We start from the raw sequence: 24,529 nt of genomic DNA, 5'->3' as shown, positions 1-24,529 counted from the left end.
CTGGGACCCAGGCTGGGGTAGGGAGCTTGCCCAGGAAGCCCCCTAGGAGGGGCCCAAAAGCAGCGTTGCTCCCTCGTTCCTGATAGTCTGCACTTCCTGAAGTGGTTGACGGGAAGGGCAGCAAGGCTGAGGTGGGCGTGTGAGGAGGCAAAAGCCAGACCATGTCCCCCTTGCCCCGGCTCGGGTCACTGGGCTCTGAAGCGTCCCTGGGGCCATGGAGAGTCTGGGTCATTGCGTGAGCAGCCTCAGGCCTATGTGTTGGGGAGTGGTGACTTCTGCCTCCTGCTGGGGGTGGTCACAGGGTGGGGACCGTGGCCTGTGCCATAGGCGAATCAGAAAACAGCTGCCGCGGGAGGAAGCACATCTGGATCCTTTCACTTGGGCAGAGGCTGTGGAAGATTCCCCTCCCTGCCTTTGATTGGTTCTGCTTGTTTCTATCCCAGGCTCCCATGCTGAGAGGCAGAAGGTGGGCCTGGGGCCGGCTTCGGTCCATTGACACCCCTCCTTATCGGGTGGCGCGTGTTCAAGTTTGCTGCCTTTCGGGTAGCTTCTTAGTTAGCCTCGAAGAGCCAGGGCTTGAACTTTCTTCTCTGCTGGTCCACAGGCAAGGCCTCCTCACCACCCCGCCGTGCCATCCCCAGGGGGGACCTTCCTTGCTGGGTTTCCCGGCACAGTTGGGCTGTGCCAACAGCAGAGAGGGGAAGCGGCTAACAGGGGTCTGGCCCCCACCTCTGCTCCTCTGGCAGGCTCAGCGCCTTCAACGTCTTAGCTTCACAGCCATGCTCCCTCCTAGGTGGGGGCAGGGGCAGTGGGGGTGTGAGGCCGCTGGACAAAGGGGTCTTTGTGGCCAGGCCGCCTGGCCCCACGCAAGGCCATTAATTGGGTCACTGGTCTGGGGGGGGCACTGCTCTCCTACCTCTCCCCCTCCTGTCCCGTTCCCTTCTGTCCCCCGTGTGGAAGTGGGTCAGTGGCAGGAGAAAGATCTGCAAAGGATCCTGAGGGAAGCAGTTTTGCTCCTCCTCCCCATCTTCCACCTTGACCTTGAGCCTTCTCCCGGAGGCCCCTCGGAGGAGGCCCCTCGTGCTCGAAGCACAGGTCAGACGGCTGCTGCCAGGTCCGTGCTGGGCTCCTGCAGGGCCGGACCGGATCCCATCCGCCTCTCGCCCTCTGCTGAAGCCAACGTGCTGAGCCCCTGGCAGTGTAGACAAGTGGCATATGGTCGGGATCAGACCCACTGTCCCCTCTTCCTGTTGGCCCCAGAAAAGTTCCAGATCCCCTCTCCATGGGGACGGAGGGAATCCAGGGCCAGCACACAGGCTGCTAAGCCTCGATGGGCGCAGAGACCCCGGGCCTCTTTCGCACCCTCTCTCTGGGCTTCCATTCCCTCACTTGCAAACTTCAGGAGTCGGTTCCTCGGGCTCCCCCCATCTCTCACTCCTCAGCCCTGGGAAACGATTTCTGAAGACACCGGGGACAGTGCGGTCTGGGGGTGGCTGTCTGGTCTGGAGGCCTGAGTTCGTGTCTCTCCTGCCCCATGCAGAGCTGCGGGGCAACTGCTCCCGGCTGGGCTGCCAGCACCACTGTGTCCCCACGCTCAGCGGACCCACCTGCTACTGCAACAGCAGCTTCCAGCTGCAGGCCGACGGCAGGACCTGCAAAGGTAGGGTAGCAGCCGCGTCTGCGTTCACATGCGTGCAGTGCAGGCTGCGGGAGGAGAGAGCGGGAAGGTGCAGGCTGGACGGGGCGGGACTGCCCAGCCCCAACCCCCTTGCTTCCACCAGACTTTCGGAAACTCATCTTAATATTCCAGGGCATCTGTGAATCTTCTGGTTGTAAAACAAAACAAAACAAAACAATCCCACAGTCCTTTCTGACAGATCCTGCAACTCGGCTGTCCGTCTCTCCAGGCCCCTTTCTGCGTGGTGATATACATGTGCTCGCGCACACCTGCTTGGCAGCGTGATTCTGTGCGTCTGCTCCTTGTGACACCAGCGGCATCCTGCTGTTCCTATCACAGAAGCTTGCGTTCCGCAGGCTGTCCCCCCGCCCCGACTCTGTTCCCAGGCTGATATGCAGCACTCTACCTCATTCTTTTAAAAACCGCCCTGACGTGTGACTGTTGCCACAGTTTACTTGGCCATCTCCCTATTGATGAGTAAGATGTTCCCAGCTTTTCTCTGCTACAAACAATGCAGACTTTCCTGTCTTACATTCGCCTCGCTCAGGCCCTTGAGCAAATCCCCCTTCTCGGCGAAGCGGCCCCTGAGCACTATAAAGCCACACCCCCGACTCTGCTGTCCCCACCCCACCCCCACCTAGATTTTTTCCATAGTGTCCGTCCCTTTCCATCACCCTAGCACCTCCAACATATCCTTTACCTTTTATTTATTTATAATTATTATTACTATATTTCATTTATTGTTGGAAATCACATGCAGATTTTTCTTGAGAGTGGAGTTTTGAGGTCGAGGCTGGGCTTTGAGGGTTTGCTGGGTGACAAGGTTACATGCAGCCTGCTGTAGTGCATCCTGCCAAACTGTCTCTGCAAGTAGCTACGAGGACAGGCAGCCTGGTGGCATCTGAGGGCACCCTCTCCCTGCCCTCCTCATCCTGGGAGTGACCGCGCCCTCGCCCCTTTCCTGGCAGACTTTGACGAGTGCTCCGTGTATGGCACCTGCAGCCAGCTCTGCACCAACACAGACGGCTCCTTCACGTGCGGCTGCGTCGAGGGGTACCTGCTGCAGCCAGACAACCGCTCCTGCAAAGCCAAGAATGGTGAGTGGGCTTGCCTGTGGTCAGTGCTAGATGCTCTCCATGCTGTCCCTGACGGGTGCTAGGGACCTGTCCCCACTGACCCTTATCTATCCTATGCCCAGAACCGGTAGACCGCCCTCCTGTGCTACTGATCGCCAACTCCCAGAACATCCTGGCCACATACCTGAGTGGCGCCCAGGTATCCACCATCACGCCCACCAGCACTCGGCAAACCACAGCCATGGACTTCAGCTACGCCAACGAGACCGTGTGTTGGGTGCATGTTGGGGACAGCGCTGCCCAAACACAGCTCAAGTGCGCCCGAATGCCCGGCCTGAAGGGTTTCGTGGATGAGCACACCATCAACATCTCCCTCAGTCTGCACCGTGAGTCACCTGCTGCCTCCCTGGAGGGCAGGAGAGGACAGGGGCTGGGGGCGGGATCAGGGGCAGGGGGTTGGCAGGACTGCGCTTGTCTGCGGTTCATCCAGCAGTCCCTGACTGAGGCCGAGGCAGGGGGGCTGGACGCGATCGGGCCTGTTTGGGGCAGGGTAAGTGCCACGCTCTGCTTCCTCCCTTCTCTCTGCACTGAGTTTCTGGATAGCTTCCGCCTCTCTGGCACAGGGCTGAGCAAGGCCTTAGAGGGAAGCAGGGGTTGAAGGGCCGCACATGACCCATCTCCAGAGAACAGGGACTGTCCCTTCTCTAAGACAGTTGTCTTGAGTGGACCTCAGAGGGACTTTCCCATGCAGCCTGAGCCACGGCTGGCTAAAGAAGGGGCCGGAGCCGGGGGCAGCCCTGTTACATTGTGGCCAAGTGCAGAGGAGCCAGGACCTGGCTGGGTCTGTGTCTACGTCCGTGGCCTCCCTCAGGGCTTAGCCAGAATGGACTCCCTGCTGCAGCGTGGCTGTGGAGATCCCAGGGCCACGTGTGGTGGTGATGAGACTGTGGGCACGCTATAGGATCTCCCGATGTTCCCATTCAGCTCAGCCGAGGCAGGAGGCATGTCACAGGGCAGGGCAGGCGGGGCTGGGTGTGGACCCACAGCCCGCTCATCTCAGCGGCTTTAGAGGCAACATCCGGGTCATCACAGTGTGGACAGGCTTGAGGGGAACATTCTGACCCCCCACCCCCACCCACAGGGTAACTTGATCTCAGCCTTAAGTGAACCAGAACTCCCTGTCCCCACTTTGCTTTTCTAATCTTCACAATGGCTTTGAGCTGGTCAGTCCAGATCAGAAGAAGTGAAAGCCGCTGGCCAACACAGGCTGGCACACGTGGTGAAGCTTAGGATTGGGAACTCTGTGCCTCTCCGGGAGGCCTTCAAGGTTCTTTATTCAGTTCCTGGGGCAATCCCCACGGAAAACAAAGATCCCACAAGGAATTCCCAGGGATTCCTTCTGGGAGACAGAGACCTGCCTGGATTGTGGATAGCAGAGGCCTCATCACGCTGGGGTTCTTCACCAACTTCATGGTGGCTGCAGGTTTAAGCCACTGCTGGCAACATTGGTTTCCCTTATCCAGTGCCGGTTTGAGTCCCAGCTGCTCCGCTTCTGACCCAGCTCCCTGCTAATGCGCCTGGGAGGCAGCAGATGCTGCCCCAAGCACGTGAGTCTCTGCCACCCATGTCGGAGAGCTCCTGGCTCTGGCCTGGCCCAGCTCCAGCTGTTGCGGCCATTTGGGGAGTGAACCAGTGGATGGAGGACCTCTCTCTCTTTCCTCTCTGTCACTCTGCCTTTCAAATAAATGTATAATCCTTAAAAACAAACACACAAAACGTTCATAAAATGGAATGAAAAGATAAGTTTACTTTGGCACAAACCATCTTTGAAATCCGTGCTGTTTGCAGCATTCACGATTTTCGTGACCTTTTGGAAGAACTTCCTGTGTGGGCTACACCCCATCCCCTGGGTTCTCCAGAGCATCCTACTGGTGTCCTTGGGCTGCTGGTGTCTAAGGTGCCCTGCAATTAGACCTGCATGCTCCTGGGGGCTGGGCTGAGTGTGGTTGGCTGGAGAGGTGGGTGCATGGGGGAACCCCAGGGACTCTAGGGCCAGGAGATGGGCTAGGGGAAAGACTAGCCTCCGGGCTAGAATTGGGCTGGTGGGTAAGTGGCCGTGGACTGCCCATCTCAGCTTCTGCTCTGGCCTGGTCCCCTCTCCTAACTTCTTCCCCAGAGCAGCCGGAAATAACCTGGGGCAGACACCCCTCCCTTGGCAAACACATTTGTTTTGCCTCCTTGAGACTCCTGGGCCCCTCCAGGGCAGAGTCCAGGCGGCTGGAAGAGACCAAGGTTCTAGGGAGAAACCTTTGTGGGGTAGAGGAATGGGTTCCTCCGACCCCTCCCCACCCCCTGGCCGCCAGCGTGTCTGCTGTCACTGGGAGGATGACTGTTTTGCTGTCATCCCACAAGCTAATTACAGGCCCTGGACTGAGGATGTCGGAGTGTCTCTCCCCGGCACCTCCCCACCTCCGAGCAGCCCCCTCCCCAGGAGAGGCTGCCTGGCCTGCCCTGGTGTGTGGGCTCCCACACTCACCTGCGCAGTGGGCTGCTGGCCCGTAATCAGCTCCCTAAGGAGGAGGAGGAAGAGGAGTGGCTGCTTTCTCCTGCTTTCTCCTGCCCTCAGGGCTGCTCTCCCTGTAATCAGCCCATTCTTTGCTGTGACTGTGGCCTCTGTTGGACCCCCACACACACCTGACAGGCGACAGTGGGCCCAGAGGGAGGAGCCAGACAAGTGAGAGGTGTCGGAGGAGCCAGGAAGGCGGGTGTGGGGAGAAGGGGGAGCTTGCCCCAGAGAAAACTCTGGAAGCAGAAATAGAAGAAGGAAGAAGGTCCGGAAGTGAGCCTGCCTCACGTGGGTCCTGGGGCAAGTGAGCCGGGGCAGCTCTGGGTCCCAGAGCAGCCGGGAGCCGGGAGCCCCAGACCCTGTGGGATGCACCTCCACCCCCACCCCATTCTCTCTGGGGCTGGCCAAGGCCTGTGCTGCTTACCTCTCCTCCTCCAGCCCCCATACCTTTCACAGGCCTGGATAGGGCCCGGGTCTCTTCCCCTCCGCCACTGTCCCTGGGGCGATGGGCAGTCCACAAGGCTCCAAGTCTATGGCAGGAAAGAGTCCATGGTGAGAGTCGGAAAAGAAGGAAGACCCTTGGTAACCATGGAAGCCGGCTCCTCAGCCTCCTCCAGTGCTGCCTTTCCCAGTGGCTGGGCTTTGATTTCAGGGGATGCAGGGACAAGACTTTTTTCATGGTTATGGTTACATTTTTATTTGATACTCATTAGGAAACTCTTGTAACTAGCCTATCAAATATATTTTTTAAAGACTTATTTATTTATTTATTTATTTGAAAGGCAGACTGACAGACAGAGGGAGAGACAGAGAGAGATGTATTCGCTGGTTCACTCCCTAAATGGCTGCAACAGCCAGGGCTGGGCCAGGCCAAAACCAGGAGCCTGGAACTCCAGCCGGGTCTCCCATGTGGCCTTAGGATTTGGGCTGTCTTCTCCTGGTTTCCTAGGTGCATTTAGCAGGAAGCTGGATCAGAAGTGGAGCAACCAGGACTTGAGCCAGCGCTCTGATGGAGAACATTGGCCAAGTTGGTGGCAGCTTCCTCAGCTGCGCCATGCACCGGCCCCACATTGATCCTGTTGATTTCATAAATGGTTTAGCAGGCAGCAGAACAGGAAAAATAAGTTGATTTCAAGAAATACAACTAAATAATAGCACAAGCTGCACATAAGTGTGGCATGTGTTTGGAAAGTGAGACACAAAAGACTAACATTCTAGAAACAGGAGGTCAACAGGCCTGATAGCACCAGAGCCAGGACTTGGCCTGCCACTCGAACGCCTACCTCTGAGGCTGCCCGTCCAGCCTCCTGCAGGGCTGCCCCTGGGCACGGCTGGTGGCCGCGTCTCCTGACCTCACCCACCCTGCCCCAGCCCTGCCACCTGACTGCCTATCAGCTTTGAGGTTTCCACAGTGCAGGCCTGAGGCCCACTGCAGCCGTGAGGCCCTGGGGAGGGGTGTGTGTGTGTGTGTGCGCGTGCGTGTGCGCGTGCACGCATGGAGGGCATTTGAGCTTGCAAATAGAGGCCTTGAGGGAAAGAAGGCTTGCTGAGGTCACTTTGCCTCTGTGTGTACGTGATGGGACTGGCTGGGCTGGGGCAGGTGCCCTCCAGGGGGGTCCTAGGGTTTCCCTCCCTGCCCCCCCACCCCGCTCCGTGCTGCTTGGGGAAGAAGGAGGTAGGCGGGGCGGCACAGCAAAGGCCCCCTAGGCTGCAGGCAGCGGTTGCGAAATGGGTCCCCAAGTCCAGCTGGCCAACTTCACTTCTCCCTCCCTCTGCATGTGGGGGGTGTGTGCGTGTTTAAGATCACAACAGGAAATTGGGTAGTGATTTGTCTAGTGGGAGCAGACAGCAACCCCTCTGTGATAACTGGGAGGGGGCCGCATGCCCACTGCCCAGGGTGCCCCAGGCTTACCTGGGAAATCCACCAGACTGTCCCTTGGCCTTGCAGACCCACGGGGTTCAGAACATTTCAGGGGGCTCTCACTGTCCCCCTCCTCGGCCTTGTCCTCCTGCACCCTGGCACTTTGGCTTCCCCATTCACCTTCCAAGTTTCCTCCTGGTTTAACAGCCCTTTCTTTTTTCTTTTTTCTTTATTTTATTTTTTTTTCTTGACAGGCAGAGTGGACAGTGAGAGAGAGAGAGAGACAGAGAGAAAGGTCTTCCTTTTGCCGTTGGTTCACCCTCCAATGGCCGCCGCGGTAGCGCGTTGTGGCCGGCGCACCGTGCTGTTCCGATGGCAGGAGCCAGGTGCTTCTCCTGGTCTCCCATGGGGTGCAGAGCCCAAACACTTGGGCCATCCTCCACTGCACTCCCTGGCCACAGCAGAGAGCTGGCCTGGAAGAGGGGCAACCGGGACAGGATCGGTGCCCCGACCGGGACTAGAACCCGGTGTGCCGGCGCCGCAAGGCGGAGGATTAGCCTGTTGAGCCACGGCGCCGGCCTAACAGCCCTTTCTTGCTCCTTCTCTCTCCTAGCCAGGGCCAGCCCCAGGTCTCCCAGCCCAGAGCCAGCCCCTGCCTCTCCTCCCTCCACCATTGTCTCCTGGAAGTTGCCTCCCCACCCAGCCAGCTCCCAGCACCCCTCCTCTACCCCACCCCCACTCCGGCTGTTTTCAGGCCAAAGGAAGTAGCTTAAGCAAGAGAGAGTCCGGCAAGGATTTCTCCATCCTGCAAAGACTCTAAGACCGGCTGAGCCGCATCCAGGCAACCCAACCCTGCCGTCTGCAATGACCTGAGCCAGGCCTGGGAAGGGAACAGGGCAGAGACCCCAGGCTGGAAGAGGAGCAGGGCCAGAAGGCATGGGGGAATAAGGTGACACAGTGTGGCTGAGCTCTGGACTTGCTGGTGGAACGAGGAAGAGCTGCAGTCTGGGCCCAGCAGAGCTGCTGGACCTGCGGCAAGGTCTCCTCCCCCAGCTTGGAAGCGGCAGCCGCTGGCTCAGTGCTCCCAGCCCTCTGGGCCGGCCCCTGAGCAAGCTCCACGGACAGGCTGTCCTGAGGCATCCCAAGCCTGGACAGGGAGGGTCCTGGGGGCAGAAGGGAAGAGGGAAAATGAAGTCCAGCTCTGGACTAGAGTGAGGACTGGGTATTCCACAAGTATCTATTCCACATGTATTGGCTAAGCGAATCCATAGCTGTGCGTCGGCACCGGTGCCAGAGATGGACCCAGGAGCTGCTTCTACCGGGGAGTGCTTCCCGCTGGGAGTCTAGGCTGGGAACCGCTAATGCGTCACCCCCTGTGACAGAGGAGGAAGCTGAGACCCAGAGACATTGCGTAACTTGCCTACAGTCCCACGGCTGGAAGGTGACAAAACCAGCATTTGCACGTGTCTCTGCAGAGCCCAGCCGGGCCCAGGGCAGGGCTGAGCAATGGAAGCAAAGCTGGAGGGGGTGTGCAGGAATCAAGGCCGGAACCCAGTGTGTCCCCGCAGCTGTCACCAAGGTGCAAATGGGATTCTCCTTGAGTGGAGACCTTGCGCTGGCTGCTGTGTGTGTTTGGGTTAGGGGACGTTTTCTCGGGGTGTAGGGTCCCCCTTCCGCCCCCTCCCAGGGGTTTCTTTGTTTTAGAGAAGCAGGATCCTGCAGCTGAAGCCAGGGTCTCCTTGGGAATGGGGAGTGGGGCCCACGTTTTGCGAAAGCGGCCACCGTTTAGGCAGCGGCTTGTGGAACAACGTGGATGACGGAGAAGTTGAGAAAGCCTGGAGCTGTGGGGCGGCAGGGACTCAACAGATGCACGGCCTGAGTCTATTCTGGGTCCTGGAACCGAAAGTCCTGGGCGCCATGGCTGCCGCGTTACCGGCCTCCTCTGACTCATCTGTCCCCTTCCCAGTGTCCTAGCCACAGCCCTAGACCACCCCCCAAGCTCCTCCCACCGCACAGGATCCGCCCCTGGATTTGCCCGAGCTTCTCCTGACCTGAGGGTCTGGGGCCCTGGAACTAGAACAGGGCTGGCCTGAGGGGGCACAGCTGCCTTCTGGGTTTGTGGGGCCAGAGTGCTCAGGGCCAGGACCCCACCCAAATCCCAGGCAAGGGGCAGGGGGGAGTGGCCCAGACCCTGCCTGCGAGGGAGCCGATAGAGGGCTCAATCTGAGCCTATCTATGCTGGCTTTGCAGTGGAGATGTGCGTGTGTGTGTGTGTGCGTCAGTGTGTGCGTATGTGTGCGTGAGTGTGTGCGTACGTGTGTGCATCAGTGTGTGCGTGAGTGTGTGTGAATGTGTGTGCACGCGCGTGTGTGTGTAGCAGGGCAGGCAGAAGAATCTGAACTTTAGGAGAGAGGAAAATAATGTGGTGGCGGGGGTTGGATGACAAAGGGTTTTTGCTTGTAACTAATAGTCTCCAGCTGCAAAAATACCAAAGGAGAGGCCAGGCGGGCCGGGGACTCCGGTTCTTGCCAACTCCTCACCGGCCTGCTGAGTGGGGCCCTGCCTGGCCTTTGGGGAGGTGGAAGCGGAGACCAGCCAAGGGCAGATATCTGAGAGCAGGGACCATCTCTCTGCCTGCCTCCCCAGCGTCCGGGGGAGCCTGGGCCGGGAGCAGGGCTCTGGGGGGGCCCCATCCTGAGGCTCAGGGGTGGCCACGCAGTGCAGCAGGGACGAAGGCCCCAGATCTGGGCAGGTTTCTTCCTCCTTCCCTCTTGCCAAGGGAAGGGTGGATGGGGGGGAGGGGGTGGCACGGGTAGGGTGTTGCCAACCCCAGGGCTGGGCAGTGACTCAGGGAAGCCTCAGGAAGTTGGAGAGAGGACATAGCCGCGCCAGCTGGTGCTGGGAAAACAGCTTTGACTGATGAAGTTCAAATCCATGCCAGCAGCCCCCAGACCCCTGCCGTGCCCACCGAGTAAAGGGCACGCAGCCCTGTTTGACTTCCAGCCGCCCTGCTGGCGGCCTGGGGCCGCGGGCAGGTTCCCCCGCCTGGGCACTTCGGCTTCCTTTGGAGGCGGCCCAGCGGTGTGCGTTTTAATCTGGCTTCTCTGGGGTAACAGTGCGTGGGGCACGGAGTTCGCACGGGGCCCTCTCCCTCCATGGCCTGGCTCTCCCCAGCCTGCCCTGCCGCTCCGTCCGGCCTCGTCAGGAGGTGCAGAGGAAAGGGTGGCTGGGGCTGGGGGTGCACCGGCACTTACGGGGGTAACACTCATCCCTGGGACCCCTTGCTGCGGAGTCCTTGCAGGCTGGGGTTCAACAGAGGAGACCTGAAGAGGAAACTAGTTTGATGAGGCCTCCAACTGGCTCCTTCCCTTCCTCTGCTCAGTCCCAGTCCTGTGACTGTGAGTCAGTGTCAGGGCCCAGCCAAGTTCCCTAGGAGCCGCGTTCCTGTTTCCTTTGCCCCCACCGCCAACTGTTAGGAAACAACCCCTGATTCCGGTGTGTGTGTGGGGGGGTGGGGGGGTAAGTTAATCAGACCCCAAGTTGTCGTGGTCTCTGGTGCTGGGTGGCGGTGGGGGGCGGGGGGGAGGGTAAAGTCTGGGCAGTGGAGTGCTAAGTTCCCGCCAGAAGCCTGGAGTCTGAAACCTCTCCACCTGTTGAGGAAATGGGTGAAGGTGGAGCTCAGAGAAGCACAGCCTTGGGAATTTCCCAGTCTGCAAGAGGCGTCATCTCTGACGGCGGTGGTTGGAGGGGCCAGGGGCCGGGGAGGGGGCGGGGCCCAAAGGAGGCCAGTGGGCACCTCTGTCCCCAGACTTCCTGCCTCCTAGACCCCCCCCACCCCGCTGCCCCTGCCCCCACCTCCGGACTCCTCCAGAATCATGGCTTAGGCTGCACGGGCACCTGGCCTGCATCTTCCCCACTCTACCCTCCTGGAATGCTCGCTCGCGCGCTCTCTCTCTCTCTCTCCTCCCTCTCCTCCCTCCCTTCCTATTTTCCTTTCTATGTACTTTTTTGAGAAGCAGAAGGAGAGAGACAGAGAAAGACAAAGCTCCCATCTACTGGTTAAGTCCCCAAACGGCCACTACTGCCGGGAGTAGGTCAGAGCCAAAGCCAGGATTTTGGAACTCAATCCAGGTCTCCCACATGAGTGGCAGGAACCCAACTGCTTAGCAGCACTGCCTCCCCAGGGTTGCATTGGCAGGAAGCTGGGGTCAGGAGCTGGAGACGGGAATCTAACCCAGGCATCTGCACGTGGTCTTAACCTCTGGCTCAAACGCCCGACCTCCTTCTGAGCCATCCCTCGGGTTACTTTATGGTCCTTTCACAGCGCCGCTCTCGGCCTCCATCTCCCTACCCCTAGATCCTATTCCCCCATCTTCTGCCCCTCCGTGGGACATGAGGGAGCTTAGGAACCTGGGAAACAGGGAGTGGGGGCGTGGAGGAGCTTGACCAGGGAGTTACTATTTGCCAACCTTTCGCACCGTGGGCCTTCCTGTCTCGAGCTCTTGCCCATGCTTAAAATCCATTTCTCTCAACCTGCGTTTATTGACACGTACCTTGCTTTTCCATTTCAAAATTTATGCAACACCTACAGCTTCCGCTTGGTGCTTCTGGTTAACATGCGATAACTAGTCTTACCATATAAAGCTGCTAAAAGTCTAGCCAAAAGCAAAGATACGTGGTGTTTTAGTTGGCCTGAGCAATCTTATTATAAGCAAAACCAGATTAAAAGAAAAAAAAAAAAAGAAACCCAGCAGTGAGCTGGTGGGCTGGCCCCCTCTGTTTTCTGCAACTCCGAGAAGATGCTCCCTGTTCAAGGTCAGCTCCCTGTTCAAGGTCAGAGTGGGGGAAGCCTGTCAGTCAATCTGTCAGCTGATGTTTACCCAGCCCTGACAATCCGGAGCGTGGCCTAGGGCATGGGCCAGGGTGTCGGGGTTGGGGGTGGGGGGTGTGTGGATACTTCCAGACTAATTTTGGGAGAGCGGAGACACCTGCAAAGATGGCGAAGACTACCAGGCGCAGTGTGAAGCTGCCCGCAGCTCTCCCTGGCGCCCAGGGCAGGGAGGCAGCTCAGCTGGCAGGCGGAGGAGGGCGACCTGAGAAGGTGGGGTCCCAGGCGTGGGTTGTGTGCTTACAGCCCCTGGCGGGTGTGTCTGTGGGAGGACCTGCTCCCCACAGCTCTTTCATTCACACTCTCCAGATGTGGAGCAGATGGCCATCGACTGGCTGACGGGCAACTTCTACTTTGTGGATGACATCGACGATAGGATCTTTGTCTGTAACCACAACGGGGACACTTGTGTCACCTTGCTAGACCTGGAGCTCTACAACCCCAAGGGCATCGCACTGGACCCTGCCATGGGGTGAGAGCAGTTCGGGAAGGGAGGAGGCCAATGGGGCGGGGCATCCATCCAGACACCGGTTAACTTGCATCTGCCTGCAGGAAGGTTTTTTTCACCGACTACGGGCAGATCCCGAAGGTGGAACGCTGTGACATGGACGGGCAGAACCGCACCAAGCTAGTGGACAGCAAGATCGTGTTTCCGCACGGCATCACGCTGGACCTGGTCAGCCGCCTGGTGTACTGGGCAGATGCCTACCTGGACTACATTGAAGTGGTGGACTACGAGGGCAAGGGCCGGCAGACCATCATCCAGGGCATTCTGGTGAGGGAGCTGCTGGCTGAGCGAACTGGGCGGGGGGCGGGGGAGCCATCATCCAGGGCCCCATGGTGAGGGGGAGGACAAGGGGAGCGTGGCTGCCCTGAGCCCTCTGGTGCAGTGGGCTGGGCGTGAGCCCTGCAGAAAAGGCACAGGACACAGCTTCCCGTCTGTGGGAGCAGTCACGGCAGAGGTCTCTTTCACTTCCTCATCCTCATTCGATCCTCACTGTAGTGCCTAGGAGACAAGCAGGCGGGTGGTTTGGTGTCTTTGGTTTCGAGAGGTGAAGTGATTTGGCTGAGGTCATGCAACCAGGCAAGTACTGGAACTCAGAGCTGGCACCGCCATTCTGGGTTAGTTAGGATGACCGCCTGTCCCACTTTGCCTGAAGTTGTCTTGGTTTTAGCCCTGAAAGTCCCGTGAACCAACGAGCCCCATAGTGTTGGTCAGATGGGCACTGTTGGCAAGCCGTGAGAACATGGGGGCTGTCACCGGGCTTGCTTGCAAAGCCGGGCGCCAGAGTCGGACTGTGAGGATTCTCTGGGAAGGAGCCCGGGGCCCCACTCCTGAAATCGTCCATTGTGAGGGGCGTGGCTTGTGTCCTCAAGGGGCTTCAGTAGGGTGCATGGGACCAGCCCACAAAGCACCACCCCACACCATGGGTACCAAGGCCACAGGAGAGAGTGTAGGAGAGGCCATCTCAGAATATTCCAGAAGCTCTCTAGAGTCGTATTGTGAAGGGTGTGTGAATTCAAGCAGAAATCTCAAGACAGGACCGTCCAGACAGAACACACAAGCTGCAGCATATAGAGTTCAGCCCTGTAACGTGCATTTGGGATTGGGCTTCCCGGGGACAGAGGGAGGCCCCATTCTCACCCCACGGTGCCCACTCCGCCTGCGTCTCAGATCGAGCATCTGTACGGCCTGACCGTGTTCGAGAATTACCTCTACGCCACCAACTCCGACAACGCCAATGCCCAGCAGAAGACCAGCGTGATCCGAGTGAATCGCTTCAACAGCACCGAGTACCAGGTTGTGACCCGCGTGGACAAGGGTGGCGCCCTGCACATCTACCACCAGCGCCGTCAGCCCCGAGGTAAGCGGCCTCCGCAGTTCCCCCGTAGCCAGCTTCACCCCGAAGGGCTCTGTGCTCAGGGACCACAGCCCCTCCATGGCCTTCTTGTGGGGACCCCTGATTCTGCCACCTCCTGACCACTTGTCCATGCTGTCCAACTGAGGCCACACACCTGGCCCCTCCACTTTCCTGCCAGCCCCTTGCTAGTCTCTCAGCCCCCAGGTCCTACCCCCTCCCGCCCCTCCCAGTTGCTTGTGGGACTAGAGTAGAAGCACCTGGCTCCCAGATCCCTGGGACTCTGCCCTGACCACAGACGTCTCCACCAAGTGCATCCAGGGGTGAGGTTGTGGGGGCAGGCAGAGGAGTCTTGGCCCTGCAGCTTCCGGATCCTGAATGGGAGGAGAGGCCCAAGGACCGCCCCGGCAGGGCATATGGGCAGAGCTCGGGAAGTCTTCTCGGGAAGCTCCACGGGATCCTGACAGCTCTCCACCCTCCCGCAGTGCGGAGCCACGCCTGTGAGAACGACCAGTATGGGAAGCCGGGCGGCTGCTCTGACATCTGCTTGCTGGCCAACAGCCACAAGGCGCGGACCTGCCGCTGCCGCTCGGGCTTCAGCCTGGGCAGTGACGGGAAATCATGCAAGAGTGAGTGACGGGGCAGGGCGTGCTCGCCTGCTGGGGGGGGTGTCCTCAGGTGTCCCCCCCAGCTCTGCTGCCTCTTTCTGAAGGAACTCAACCCCTGATACCACTGCTGGACTCTTGTGGGAGAGACAGGACTTGCGCCCACATCTGGGAAGAGGGCTGTACATGGTCTCATTCATGCATGCAGCAAATATCTAGTGAGCACTCAGTGTGTGTTCGGCCCTGTTCTGGCCGCGAGGATCCAGCAGTGAGCAGGACAGATGTCATTCCTGGCTCAGGGAGTTACAGCCTAGTAGCAGGGGAGTTAGTGAATATAATGTTAGTGTCCGTGGGTGTTTTGAAGAAAATAAAGCCAGGGCTTCTCCAAGGATGCAGCACCTGGGCAAAGCTCTCTGTGACGTGTGCCTGCCGAGGGAAGGGCGTTTCGGGCAGAGGGACTCATTGCAAAGGTCCGGAGGCCAGCGTGAGGCTGGCGTGCCCGAGGAATGGCACAGAGGCCAGCAGGGCCAAGCGTTGTGAGCAAGGGGACCGGCGGGCACAGGCCGAGCCCTCTGCCGAGATCCGAAGCTCTCAGCTTGCAACTTTCAAGAAAAGTGATGTGATCAGGTTCACACGTGTATACAAATCATAGCCCTGCGGGCGAGGATGGGCAGTAGGGGAGTAGCCGGGAGGCTATTTCAGTGGTGTGGGCCAGAAGTGATGTGGTTTCGGCTGGGGTGCTAGCACAGGAAGTGGTGAGATGTGATCTGATTCCGACACATTTTGAAGGCACTGCTTTGCCGCCACTAATGTCACCACTGGGCAGCGGGCAGTTTTCTGCAGACACGCTCTCCTTCCCCCTCTGTCCACTGCCCAGTGCGTGGGACAAAGCCCCGGAACACTGTGGCCCGGACCCAGAGCCCTCAGTGTCAGGGTGTGTGCGGTCCACCTGCCCACCCACAGCCCTGCATCCCTGCGGCTCCTGACCCCAGCACAGCCCGGGCAGGGGCTCTGGCTCTGCAGCAGAGGGTGCTGGTCACGGGCGGCGTCTGACTCCACCCCTCTCTGCTTGTGCCCGCCCTAGAGCCAGAGCACGAGCTGTTCCTTGTGTACGGCAAGGGCCGGCCAGGCATCATCCGGGGCATGGATATGGGGGCCAAGGTCCCCGACGAGCACATGATCCCCATCGAGAACCTCATGAACCCCCGGGCCCTGGACTTCCACGCCGAGACAGGCTTCATCTACTTTGCCGACACCACCAGCTATCTCATTGGCCGCCAGAAGATCGACGGCACCGAGCGGGAGACCATCCTGAAAGACGGTACGAGCCCAGGGCGGCCAGCGCGCCAGCAGTGCTCCGCAGGGACGTGGGCCACCCCGGTCGGGAAGGCAGCAGGAGGCCTCGGCAGCTTTCTCGGTGCCCTCTCGGCTTGGAGAGTCCCGTGCTGACTGGCTGGCTGGGCCGGTTGGCATGGAGATGAGGGGATAGACAGATTGACCCCTGGGTGACCCCCTTCTTGGCTGAGCCGAAAAGAGGCAGGAGGATGGATGGGTTAGGCCGTGTGGGCCGTCCTTGCCAGCCCTTGGGAAAACGCAGGGTCTCTCTGCCATTGGCTCGGAGCCCTGGAGCTGCACGCAGCACACAGGCGGGAGAGGCCCCAGGCCTGTGATCAGAGCAGGGCCTGCCAGAGCAGAGCAGGGCGCACCCACGCGTGTGTGCACACACAGCAAGGCCTTGCAGTCGCCCCAAACACATGCTTCCGGGTCTCAAGGAAGTTGCATTTTGCCGGTTGAAGCGGGTTTTCCGCTCTGAGCTACTTGGGCCTTGCCGTGTGAATGTCTCCTGGCCCGGGGGCTCCTGAGCTGTGTGAGTCCTGCCCAAGCCCCCAGCACTGGGCTCCTCACCAGCCCAGCGGGCGGATGCAGTGCCGCCCTCTGCCCTGCTCCCCACCTCCCCCACTTCCCACGGCTCAGAGAACCTCAGCAGTCAGCAATCATAAGACTTGGGGGAAATCAAAAGTAAGTCCTCATCAGGAAAAGATCGGGGTTCCCTGTACCAGGGGAACTGCTATTTAAAGGACCCTGGAGATGAAGCCTCGGGCTAAGTGAAAAATCACTTCCTAATTTATTCATTCTGTTAGCTCAGGACTTTGAGGCCGAGGACGTGGCGTCACACTTGCGCCTGGCGCCTCGCGCCCATTGCTTCATGTTCATTCACGTGTGACTCACACCAGGGCCCGCACAGCCGTGTGGTTCACTGGTTGCCGTGTATACAGTTCTATGTTTGTGAAAATATTACTTATCTGAGACGCAGAGAGACAGAGACAGAGAGCTCCCAGATGCTGGTTTCTTCCTCAAATGCCTGCAACAGCTGAGGCTCGGCCAAAGTCAGGAGCCAGAGACTCGAGGCAGGTCTCCCATGTGGTGGCAGGGACCCAACCACCGGAGCCATCACCTGCTGCCTCCCCGGCTCTGCATTAGCGGGGAGCTGGAATTAGGATCCGGGGCTAGGAATCAAACCCAGGCACTCCAATGGGAGCTTAATCAACAGGCTAATCACCCCCTGCCTCTGGGAAACAGTGCCTCAACACAGGCGTGGCCACACAGATGACCTTCCTCATCCCTTCCCCCAGCCTCCTGTCCCAACCCCCACTTGTCCAGAGCACTGGAGGTGTCCTGTACCCCTGCCTAGCACCCTCGCTCAAAGGTCCATGTATCCTGGGGGGTTGGAGGCAGGCAGTTTTGAGCTTCCTTTGAGGCTCTCCCTCCCCGTCCCCACTGCACCCCTCCCAGGCATCCACAATGTGGAGGGCGTGGCTGTGGACTGGATGGGGGACAATCTCTACTGGACGGACGATGGACCCAAGAAGACCATCAGCGTGGCCAGGCTGGAGAAAGCTGCTCAGACCCGCAAGACCTTAATTGAGGGCAAAATGACGCACCCCAGGGCCATTGTAGTGGATCCGCTCAATGGGTGAGTCCTCCCAGGGCTGTGGGGTGGGAGGAGTCGACAATATGTACACTTCAGAGGCCCGGGGGATGGGACAGAGGGAATTGGAGCACAGCTGCTGAGGCCGGGCACTTAAGAAGGCGGCCCTGACTTCGGGGCAATGGGAGTGATACCTTAAACACATAAACAGAAATCTGAGCCTGTCAGTCCCAGACCAGAGCCCGCCCCCTGCCTGGCCCTCCCCCAGCCCCTTAACATGAGACACACCGTCTTTGCCAGGCCTGCATGGCCCTGCCTGGTGGTTGTCTGACCTCGTCTGCACCTCGCTCCCCACACTTGGAGGTTCTGCTCCTCACACAAATGCCCCAGTTCCCTCTGCCTTGAGGCTTTTGCCCTCAGACTTCCTGTGCTGGCACTGCCCGACACCTGCAGGTCTATCTCCTTCTCAGCACCAAGCAGATCCTCAAAGAGGCCCCCACCTGCCTCATGGCCGCTGTGCAACCCTCACTGTTTCACTTCCTGCCTTGTCACTCCTAAGCATGACTTTGACTGGCTGGCTTCTTAGGATATAAGTCGTATGACAGCAAGGGCCTTGGCTAACTTGGTCTCTCTGGGTCCCTGAATGCCAGAACTGTGCCCAGAAGACAGTAGGCACTCAACAAAAATTGGTGGAATGGAGGGAAGAGTGAATGAAACGGTGGCCCAGCGGCAGGCAGGGCAGGAGGACCCCTGGGAGGGGCCCTGGACAGCACCTGTGGAGTGGGATCGCAGGAGAGGCTGTCAATGGCACAGGTGGCCCGTGGGGTGCTGACCGGTTGCTGTCCACAGGTGGATGTACTGGACAGACTGGGAGGAGGACCCCAAGGACAGTCGGCGTGGACGGCTGGAGAGGGCCTGGATGGATGGATCACATCGAGACATATTTGTCACCTCCAAGACGGTGCTTTGGCCCAATGGGCTGAGCCTGGACATCCCAGCCGGGCGCCTCTACTGGGTCGATGCCTTCTATGACCGCATTGAGACCATACTGCTCAATGGCACAGACCGGAAGGTGAGCAGGCATTCCTATGTGCATTGGCAGACTGCATGAGGCCCTGTGTGCGTTGGTGGGTGTCTGTGTGCTTCATGTGTGTGCATCTGTGTGCTTGGGGATCTCATACGTTGTATCATTCAAGCGTTGCCTCTCCGGGCGCATATCTGTCCGTGTGGTGTGTGGACATGTGCATGTACGCACATGATCGCACACGCATGCATGGTATACTTTGGTGGGTGCTTGCTACCTGTTCAAGTGTGAGAAGCCTATGCTTGGGGAATTTCGTGTGGCATGGGTCACGTTCATGCCTAGGTGTGTGACCCACACTCTTCCTTGAATATTAGGCCCTTTGTGACATAGCTCCTGTGGTCTCATTTCTCCCTGCTCCCCACATCCCAACACTCTAAACAAGCAGCACAGACAGCTTGTAACTCCTAGCATGCCTGCTCGTGCACCTGCCCTCTGCCCTTGCTCATGTAGGAATTCTTGCCTGGAAAGTCCACCCCAGCTCCTCCAGGCCACCCGTCTTCCACACTGGACTGCCGGGTGTGCCCTCCACGGGCAACGCGTGGCTTGAGGGCAGAGAGCATGACTTTCTCCTGTTTCAGTGCCTGCCACAGCTGGGCCCATAACAGATCTTGCGTGACGTGAGTGGATGAATTCTGTCTGCTGTGTGTGTGTGTGTGTGTGTGTGTTGTGGGCAATAGGAATGAATGTGAATGAGCCCAAGGGAGGACCACATGGACAGCCTGGTCTGCTTGGGTCACTCACTGGCTTCAAGGTCTGTCACCCTTCCCAGGGGCTCCCAGGCTAATGGGAGAAACAAGGCCTGTGCCCAGGACATAGACAGATGCAGGGACATAGCAGTGGTCTCTGGCCTCCCTCAGGAGCCCCTGTTTGTCTCCCAGATCCTTAGTAACATCTCTGGTTCCTAGATTGTGTACGAGGGCCCGGAGCTGAACCACGCCTTTGGCCTTTGTCACCATGGCAACTACCTCTTCTGGACTGAGTACCGCAGCGGCAGCGTCTACCGCTTGGAGAGGGGTGTGGGAGGCGCGCCCCCCACCGTGACGCTCCTGCGCAGCGAGCGGCCCCCCATCTTTGAGATCCGCATGTATGACGCCCAGCAGCAGCAAGGTACCCTCGGGGCGGGGCTGGGGGGCGGGGCTTGGGGCGGAGAAACGGAGCCTGGATGGGGGTGGGGTCTGGCCTGGGACTTGAGCCTCCTCTGGGGGTGAACATGCTCCTGGGGTGACAGGGGGCTCGTGAGAACAGCCATCACCAGCCCAGTCCCGGGCCCTCTCCAACGTGCTCTCTCCTTCCTCCCCGGCCCCTCTTCTTCCCTCTCTGCCTCCCCCGACCCTGCTTCCATCCCTCTCGTGTCCGTCCCCGCAGTGGGCACCAACAAGTGCCGAGTGAACAATGGTGGCTGCAGCAGCCTGTGCCTGGCTACCCCCGGGAGCCGCCAGTGCGCCTGCGCGGAGGACCAGGTGTTGGACACGGACGGCGTCACGTGCTTGGGTACGCGGCGGGGGGGGGGGGCGGGGGGGGAGCAGACCCCCGAAGGAGGCTACAGGCAGGGTCCGGGGAGCTCCTGGAGCCCGATCTGAGAAGCAAGAAGCAAAGAGGGGCTCTGGGGGCTCGTAGGAAGCAAGAGGCGGGGGTAAGAGAAGGCCGTGGGGACCTGGAGGAGGCGTGAAGATTGGTGGACGCTGAGGAAGGAGACAGCTAGGGACGGAGGAACGGTGCTGAGCTCCTTTTATTTTACTTTTCCCATTATTGAAACAAAGTCAGAGTAGTTCAAAGCCTTGGCAGTTCCAGAGGAGAGACAGAGCCCGGTGCCTCCTTAGCCCTAATGCTGCCCCGTCCTGCTCCCTTGCTGGGTGCAGCCTTGATTCTGACCCAGCTGGGGCCGCGCTGGATGTAATTGTCTCTGTCCTTTTCTGCTCGTAGGTGTGACAGCGTTTTCTGCATTACTGTTGCATTATTTTATTTTATTTTTTAAGGTTATTTATTTATTTATTTATTTGAGAGGTAGAGTTACAGATAGTGAGAAGGAGAGACAGAGAGAAAGGTCTTCCATCCGCTAGTTCACTCCCCAAATTTCTGCAATGGCCGGAGCTGAGCTGGTCTGAAGCCAGGAGTCAGGAGCTTCTTCCAGGTCTCCTACGTGGGTACAGGGCCTTGGGCCATCTTCTAGTGCTTTCCCAGGACATAGCAGAGAGCTGGATCAGAAGTGGAGCAGCCGGGACTTGAACTGGTGCCTATATGGGATGCCAGCACTGCAGGTGGAAGATTAACCTACTTTGCCACAGCGCCAGCCCCTACTATTGCATTATTTTAAACAATCTGGCTTTTAATAAAAGTGGGTTGCTGCTCACTGTAAAAATACATACATATGTGGTATCATAACATACAACGGTGAAAGGAGGAATCACCCAGTTCCATTCCCAGGGTCACTGTCACTGCCACTCTGGTTTCTCTGTGCAGTCACATGGACGGGATCAGCACAGGCTGGGCCATAGGTCATGAGCGTGCACACAGCATTTCTAAAGGGTAGACCAGATATTATTTAGAAACTGTCCCGAGGTGGCCTCAGCCATGGTCTGGCTGTTGGATGTGTCCGTCGTTTCCAGTTTCTCATTACAGTCACAGCCGGTGTGCACTGAGCGTGGGCTGTGTGCCAGGCCCTGGTGGAAGAATTTCCCACGCAGTAACTACTTACTCTTTAGAACATCGCCACAGGGAAGGCATTTCTCTTACCCCCATTTCACAGATGGAGAATTGAGACCCAAAGTTAGAGCAGGGGTTCAAACCCAGGAGGCCTGACGGAGTCAGGTTCTTCGTCACCTCCATGCCTCCCTGTATTCCGCAATGCCATGTGGTTTCCTTAGAACAGAATCCCAGAAATGGCAGTGGGTCAGCAGGGCCGTAGTAAACGGCTGGCGAGGTTACCTGGCAGAGGGAGGTCGAGGAATTGAAGGGCCCGGGTAAGAGAAGGATCATGTACGCGGAAGCTGACATCATCAAGGCTTGAAGTAGGAGTGGCTCTGGAGAAAGGGACACTGAGCCCGGACCCAGTACCTCCTAAGGTTGTTGGGAAGTAGCCCGAGAGTCCCTTACAAGTAGAAGTCGCTGTGGCTTAATAATCTAAAAGTCTGCACTGATTTTTTTAAAACAGGACTCTCTTTATTAAAAATATTTCTTTTTTGTTTTGAAAGGCAGAGTTACGGAGAGAGAGAGAGAAAGAAGGAGGTCTTCCAAAGTGCTGCTTCACTCCCTAAATGGCTGCAATGGCCAGGGCTGGGCCGGTCTGGAGCCAGGAGCGTCCCCTGGGTCTCCCATATGGGTACAGGGGCCCAAGCATTTGGGCCATCTCCTGCTGCTTTCCCAGGTGCACTAGCAGGGAGCTGGATTAGAAATAGAGCAGCCAGGGCACAAACCGATGCCCATATGGGATGCTGGTGCTATGCCACAACACCGGCCCTCAGCACTGATTTTTTTAAAAATTGAAAGGCAGAGAGACCTGGAGAAAGACAGGCAGAAATCTCCATCTTTGGTTCTCTCCCCAAATGCCTGCAATAGCCAGTGCTGAGCCAGGCTGAAGCCACAAACCCGGAATTCAAGCTGGGTCTCCCATTTGGGTGTCAGAGACCCAACCATTTGAGCCATCACCCACTGCCTCCCAGGGTCTACCTTAGCAGGAGCTGGAATTGGAAACCAGAACCAGGACCACACCAAGGCACTACAAAATGTAGGTGCCTGGCATGTAGGTGTCTGGGCTGCATCTTAACCACTACGCCAAACGCCCACCCCTGCGCTGAGTTGAGAGGCAGGAGAGGGAAGCACGATCGGAAGTGACGGTGTGGAGTGAGGAGGACATGTGTCACCCTCCAGGCCCAGCGGCCCATGGGTACAGCAGGGGAAACAGCCCTGCAGGGGGCCTGTGTGGAGCCTCAGAGATGTGGGGTGGGAGGTGCATCTGGGGCACAGGAGGCCTGGGCTGCTGCTGCTGCTTTTTTTAAAGATTTATTTATTTATTTGAAAGGCAGAGTTACAGAGAAGCAGAGGCAGAGACAGAGAGAGAAGTTTTCCATTTGTTGGTTTACTCCCCAGATGGCTGCAACGGCCAGAGCTGAGCTGATCCAAAGCTGGGAGCCAGGAGCTTCTTCCAGGTCTCCCATGCGGATGCAGGGACCCAAGCTCTTGGGCCATCTTCTACTGCTTTCCCAGGCCACAGCAGAGAGCTGGATCGGAAGTGGAGCAGCCAGGACTCAAACCAGCGCCCATATGGGATGCCGGCCCTGCAGGCGGTGGCTTTACCTGCTATGCCACAGCGCCGGCCCCAGTCCTGGACTTCTTGAGGTCACCAGTGTGATGACCAGGACACACTGGTTCTCCTGCTAGGGTCATGGTGATGATGAGGTAGAGCTGTGGAGCTGCAGGTTTCCGGGCCTCTCTCCACTCCCGCTGGTGGAGTTGACACATCTGTGAAAGAAGAAGTCCAGGGACCAGGGCAGGGCCCTGAGGGTCCCAGAGATGACTTCTAAGGGACAGTCGTGGAGGTGGCAAGGAAGGGGTGAGGAAAGACGAGCTGTGTCGTCAGAAGGGGCTGGGGCCTGAGGCTCTCTTGGAAGCTGCTTTCTCCCCAGGCCACAGTGAGGTGTGGAAATGATGAAGTAGGCTGGAGACAGAACCGTGGGCTCCCTGCCCCGTTCCTGAAGCGTTTTGTGCTGGAAAAAACTACTCTGTGTGTTAAAACAAACAGAACACGTGCATGACGGCCTAGCGCCTGTCCCAGGACCTGGGTCTCACTCTCCCGCTCACTCTCTTGTGGTGCCCACAGCGAATCCATCCTACGTGCCCCCACCCCAGTGCCAGCCGGGGGAGTTTGCCTGCGCCAACAGCCGCTGCGTCCAGGAGCGCTGGAAGTGCGACGGGGACAATGACTGTCTGGACAACAGCGACGAGGCGCCGGCCCTCTGCCGTGAGTGCCTGCCCTCCCTGCCGGCCGGCGGGGCAGCTGGGTGCTGGCAGTGCCCGTCCTGCCCCCTCACCCCGGCCTGTCACATTCCCACCCCCAGATCAGCACACCTGCCCCTCCGACCGATTCAAGTGTGAGAACAACCGGTGCATCCCCAACCGCTGGCTGTGTGACGGGGACAACGACTGTGGGAACAGCGAGGACGAGTCCAACGCCACTTGTTCAGGTGTGGACTTGGGGACCCCCACTGCGCACCCCTCTGTCAAGGAGGCAGGGAGGATGGGGGAGCCAGGCTTGCGGAGGGGCCTCGGGGAGAAGGCACAGAGCTCAGGCCTCCAGGGCAGAGCTGGGGGTGGGGGGAGGGCTGTCTGCTCCTAGGCTGGGAGGGCCAAGCTCGCAGGACGTGGCACAGCTCCAGAGTGTAGACGGGAGCAAGGCAGGTGGCCCTTCCCCTGGGAGGGTACCAGAGACCCCTTGAGAGGTGCGTAGAGCATCCAGCCTGAGACCACGTGGATGGTCTTGAACTTCTCCGATAAGGGTCTCATGGGGTGGGGGGTGGCAGGGAAGCAGAGCAGGTCTGAGAGGGTCAGGGCGATGCCATTCATGCCCATCCCTGTCCCCAGCTCGCACCTGCCCCCCCAACCAGTTCTCCTGTGCCAGTGGCCGCTGCATCCCCATCTCCTGGACATGCGACCTGGATGATGACTGCGGGGACCGCTCCGATGAGTCAGCCTCCTGTGGTAAGAGGGGTGGCAGCAAGGCCGGGCCTGCGGGGGGGGGAGCCCATGAGCACGTGCCTCAAGTGAGGACCTGCAGAGCCACTGCAGCTTAGTACCTGGGTGGCCTCAGCAGAGTTTTGTCTGCAAAACAGGAACGCTAATAACACCAACATGCCAGCACTGCTGGGCGCAGCAAGCTCCCACCCAGAGAGCACTTGGCTCAGGGCCCGGCTCTGGTGACCGACTGGGGATACATGAGCAGTGATGCTGTGTCCTCCCCGGGGGCCCCTGCTCAGTTGCTCTCTCTCCC

At 58.8% G+C, this 24,529-nt stretch overlaps 1 protein-coding gene across 1 annotated transcript in view; it reads left to right on the top strand.

The window, feature by feature from the left end:
- Positions 1–24,529, top strand: part of LRP1 (LDL receptor related protein 1) — a 75,940-nt gene that overhangs the window by 12,588 nt on the left and 38,823 nt on the right. Inside the window, exons 4-18 of the mRNA XM_062203403.1 lie at positions 1,541–1,660; positions 2,647–2,775; positions 2,877–3,140; positions 12,379–12,541; positions 12,622–12,844; positions 13,745–13,934; positions 14,414–14,557; positions 15,618–15,854; positions 17,327–17,507; positions 18,312–18,534; positions 19,452–19,653; positions 19,912–20,037; positions 23,363–23,503; positions 23,601–23,726; positions 24,124–24,240. Coding sequence (XP_062059387.1) covers positions 1,541–1,660; positions 2,647–2,775; positions 2,877–3,140; positions 12,379–12,541; positions 12,622–12,844; positions 13,745–13,934; positions 14,414–14,557; positions 15,618–15,854; positions 17,327–17,507; positions 18,312–18,534; positions 19,452–19,653; positions 19,912–20,037; positions 23,363–23,503; positions 23,601–23,726; positions 24,124–24,240 — 2,586 coding nt within the window. The remainder of the gene's footprint in view (positions 1–1,540; positions 1,661–2,646; positions 2,776–2,876; positions 3,141–12,378; positions 12,542–12,621; positions 12,845–13,744; positions 13,935–14,413; positions 14,558–15,617; positions 15,855–17,326; positions 17,508–18,311; positions 18,535–19,451; positions 19,654–19,911; positions 20,038–23,362; positions 23,504–23,600; positions 23,727–24,123; positions 24,241–24,529) is intronic.

Source organism: Lepus europaeus, chromosome 10 (assembly GCF_033115175.1).
Source record: "Lepus europaeus isolate LE1 chromosome 10, mLepTim1.pri, whole genome shotgun sequence".
In the NCBI taxonomy this organism is placed as follows: Eukaryota; Metazoa; Chordata; class Mammalia; order Lagomorpha; family Leporidae; genus Lepus; species Lepus europaeus.
This window is presented reverse-complemented; position numbering and strand designations above follow the sequence as displayed.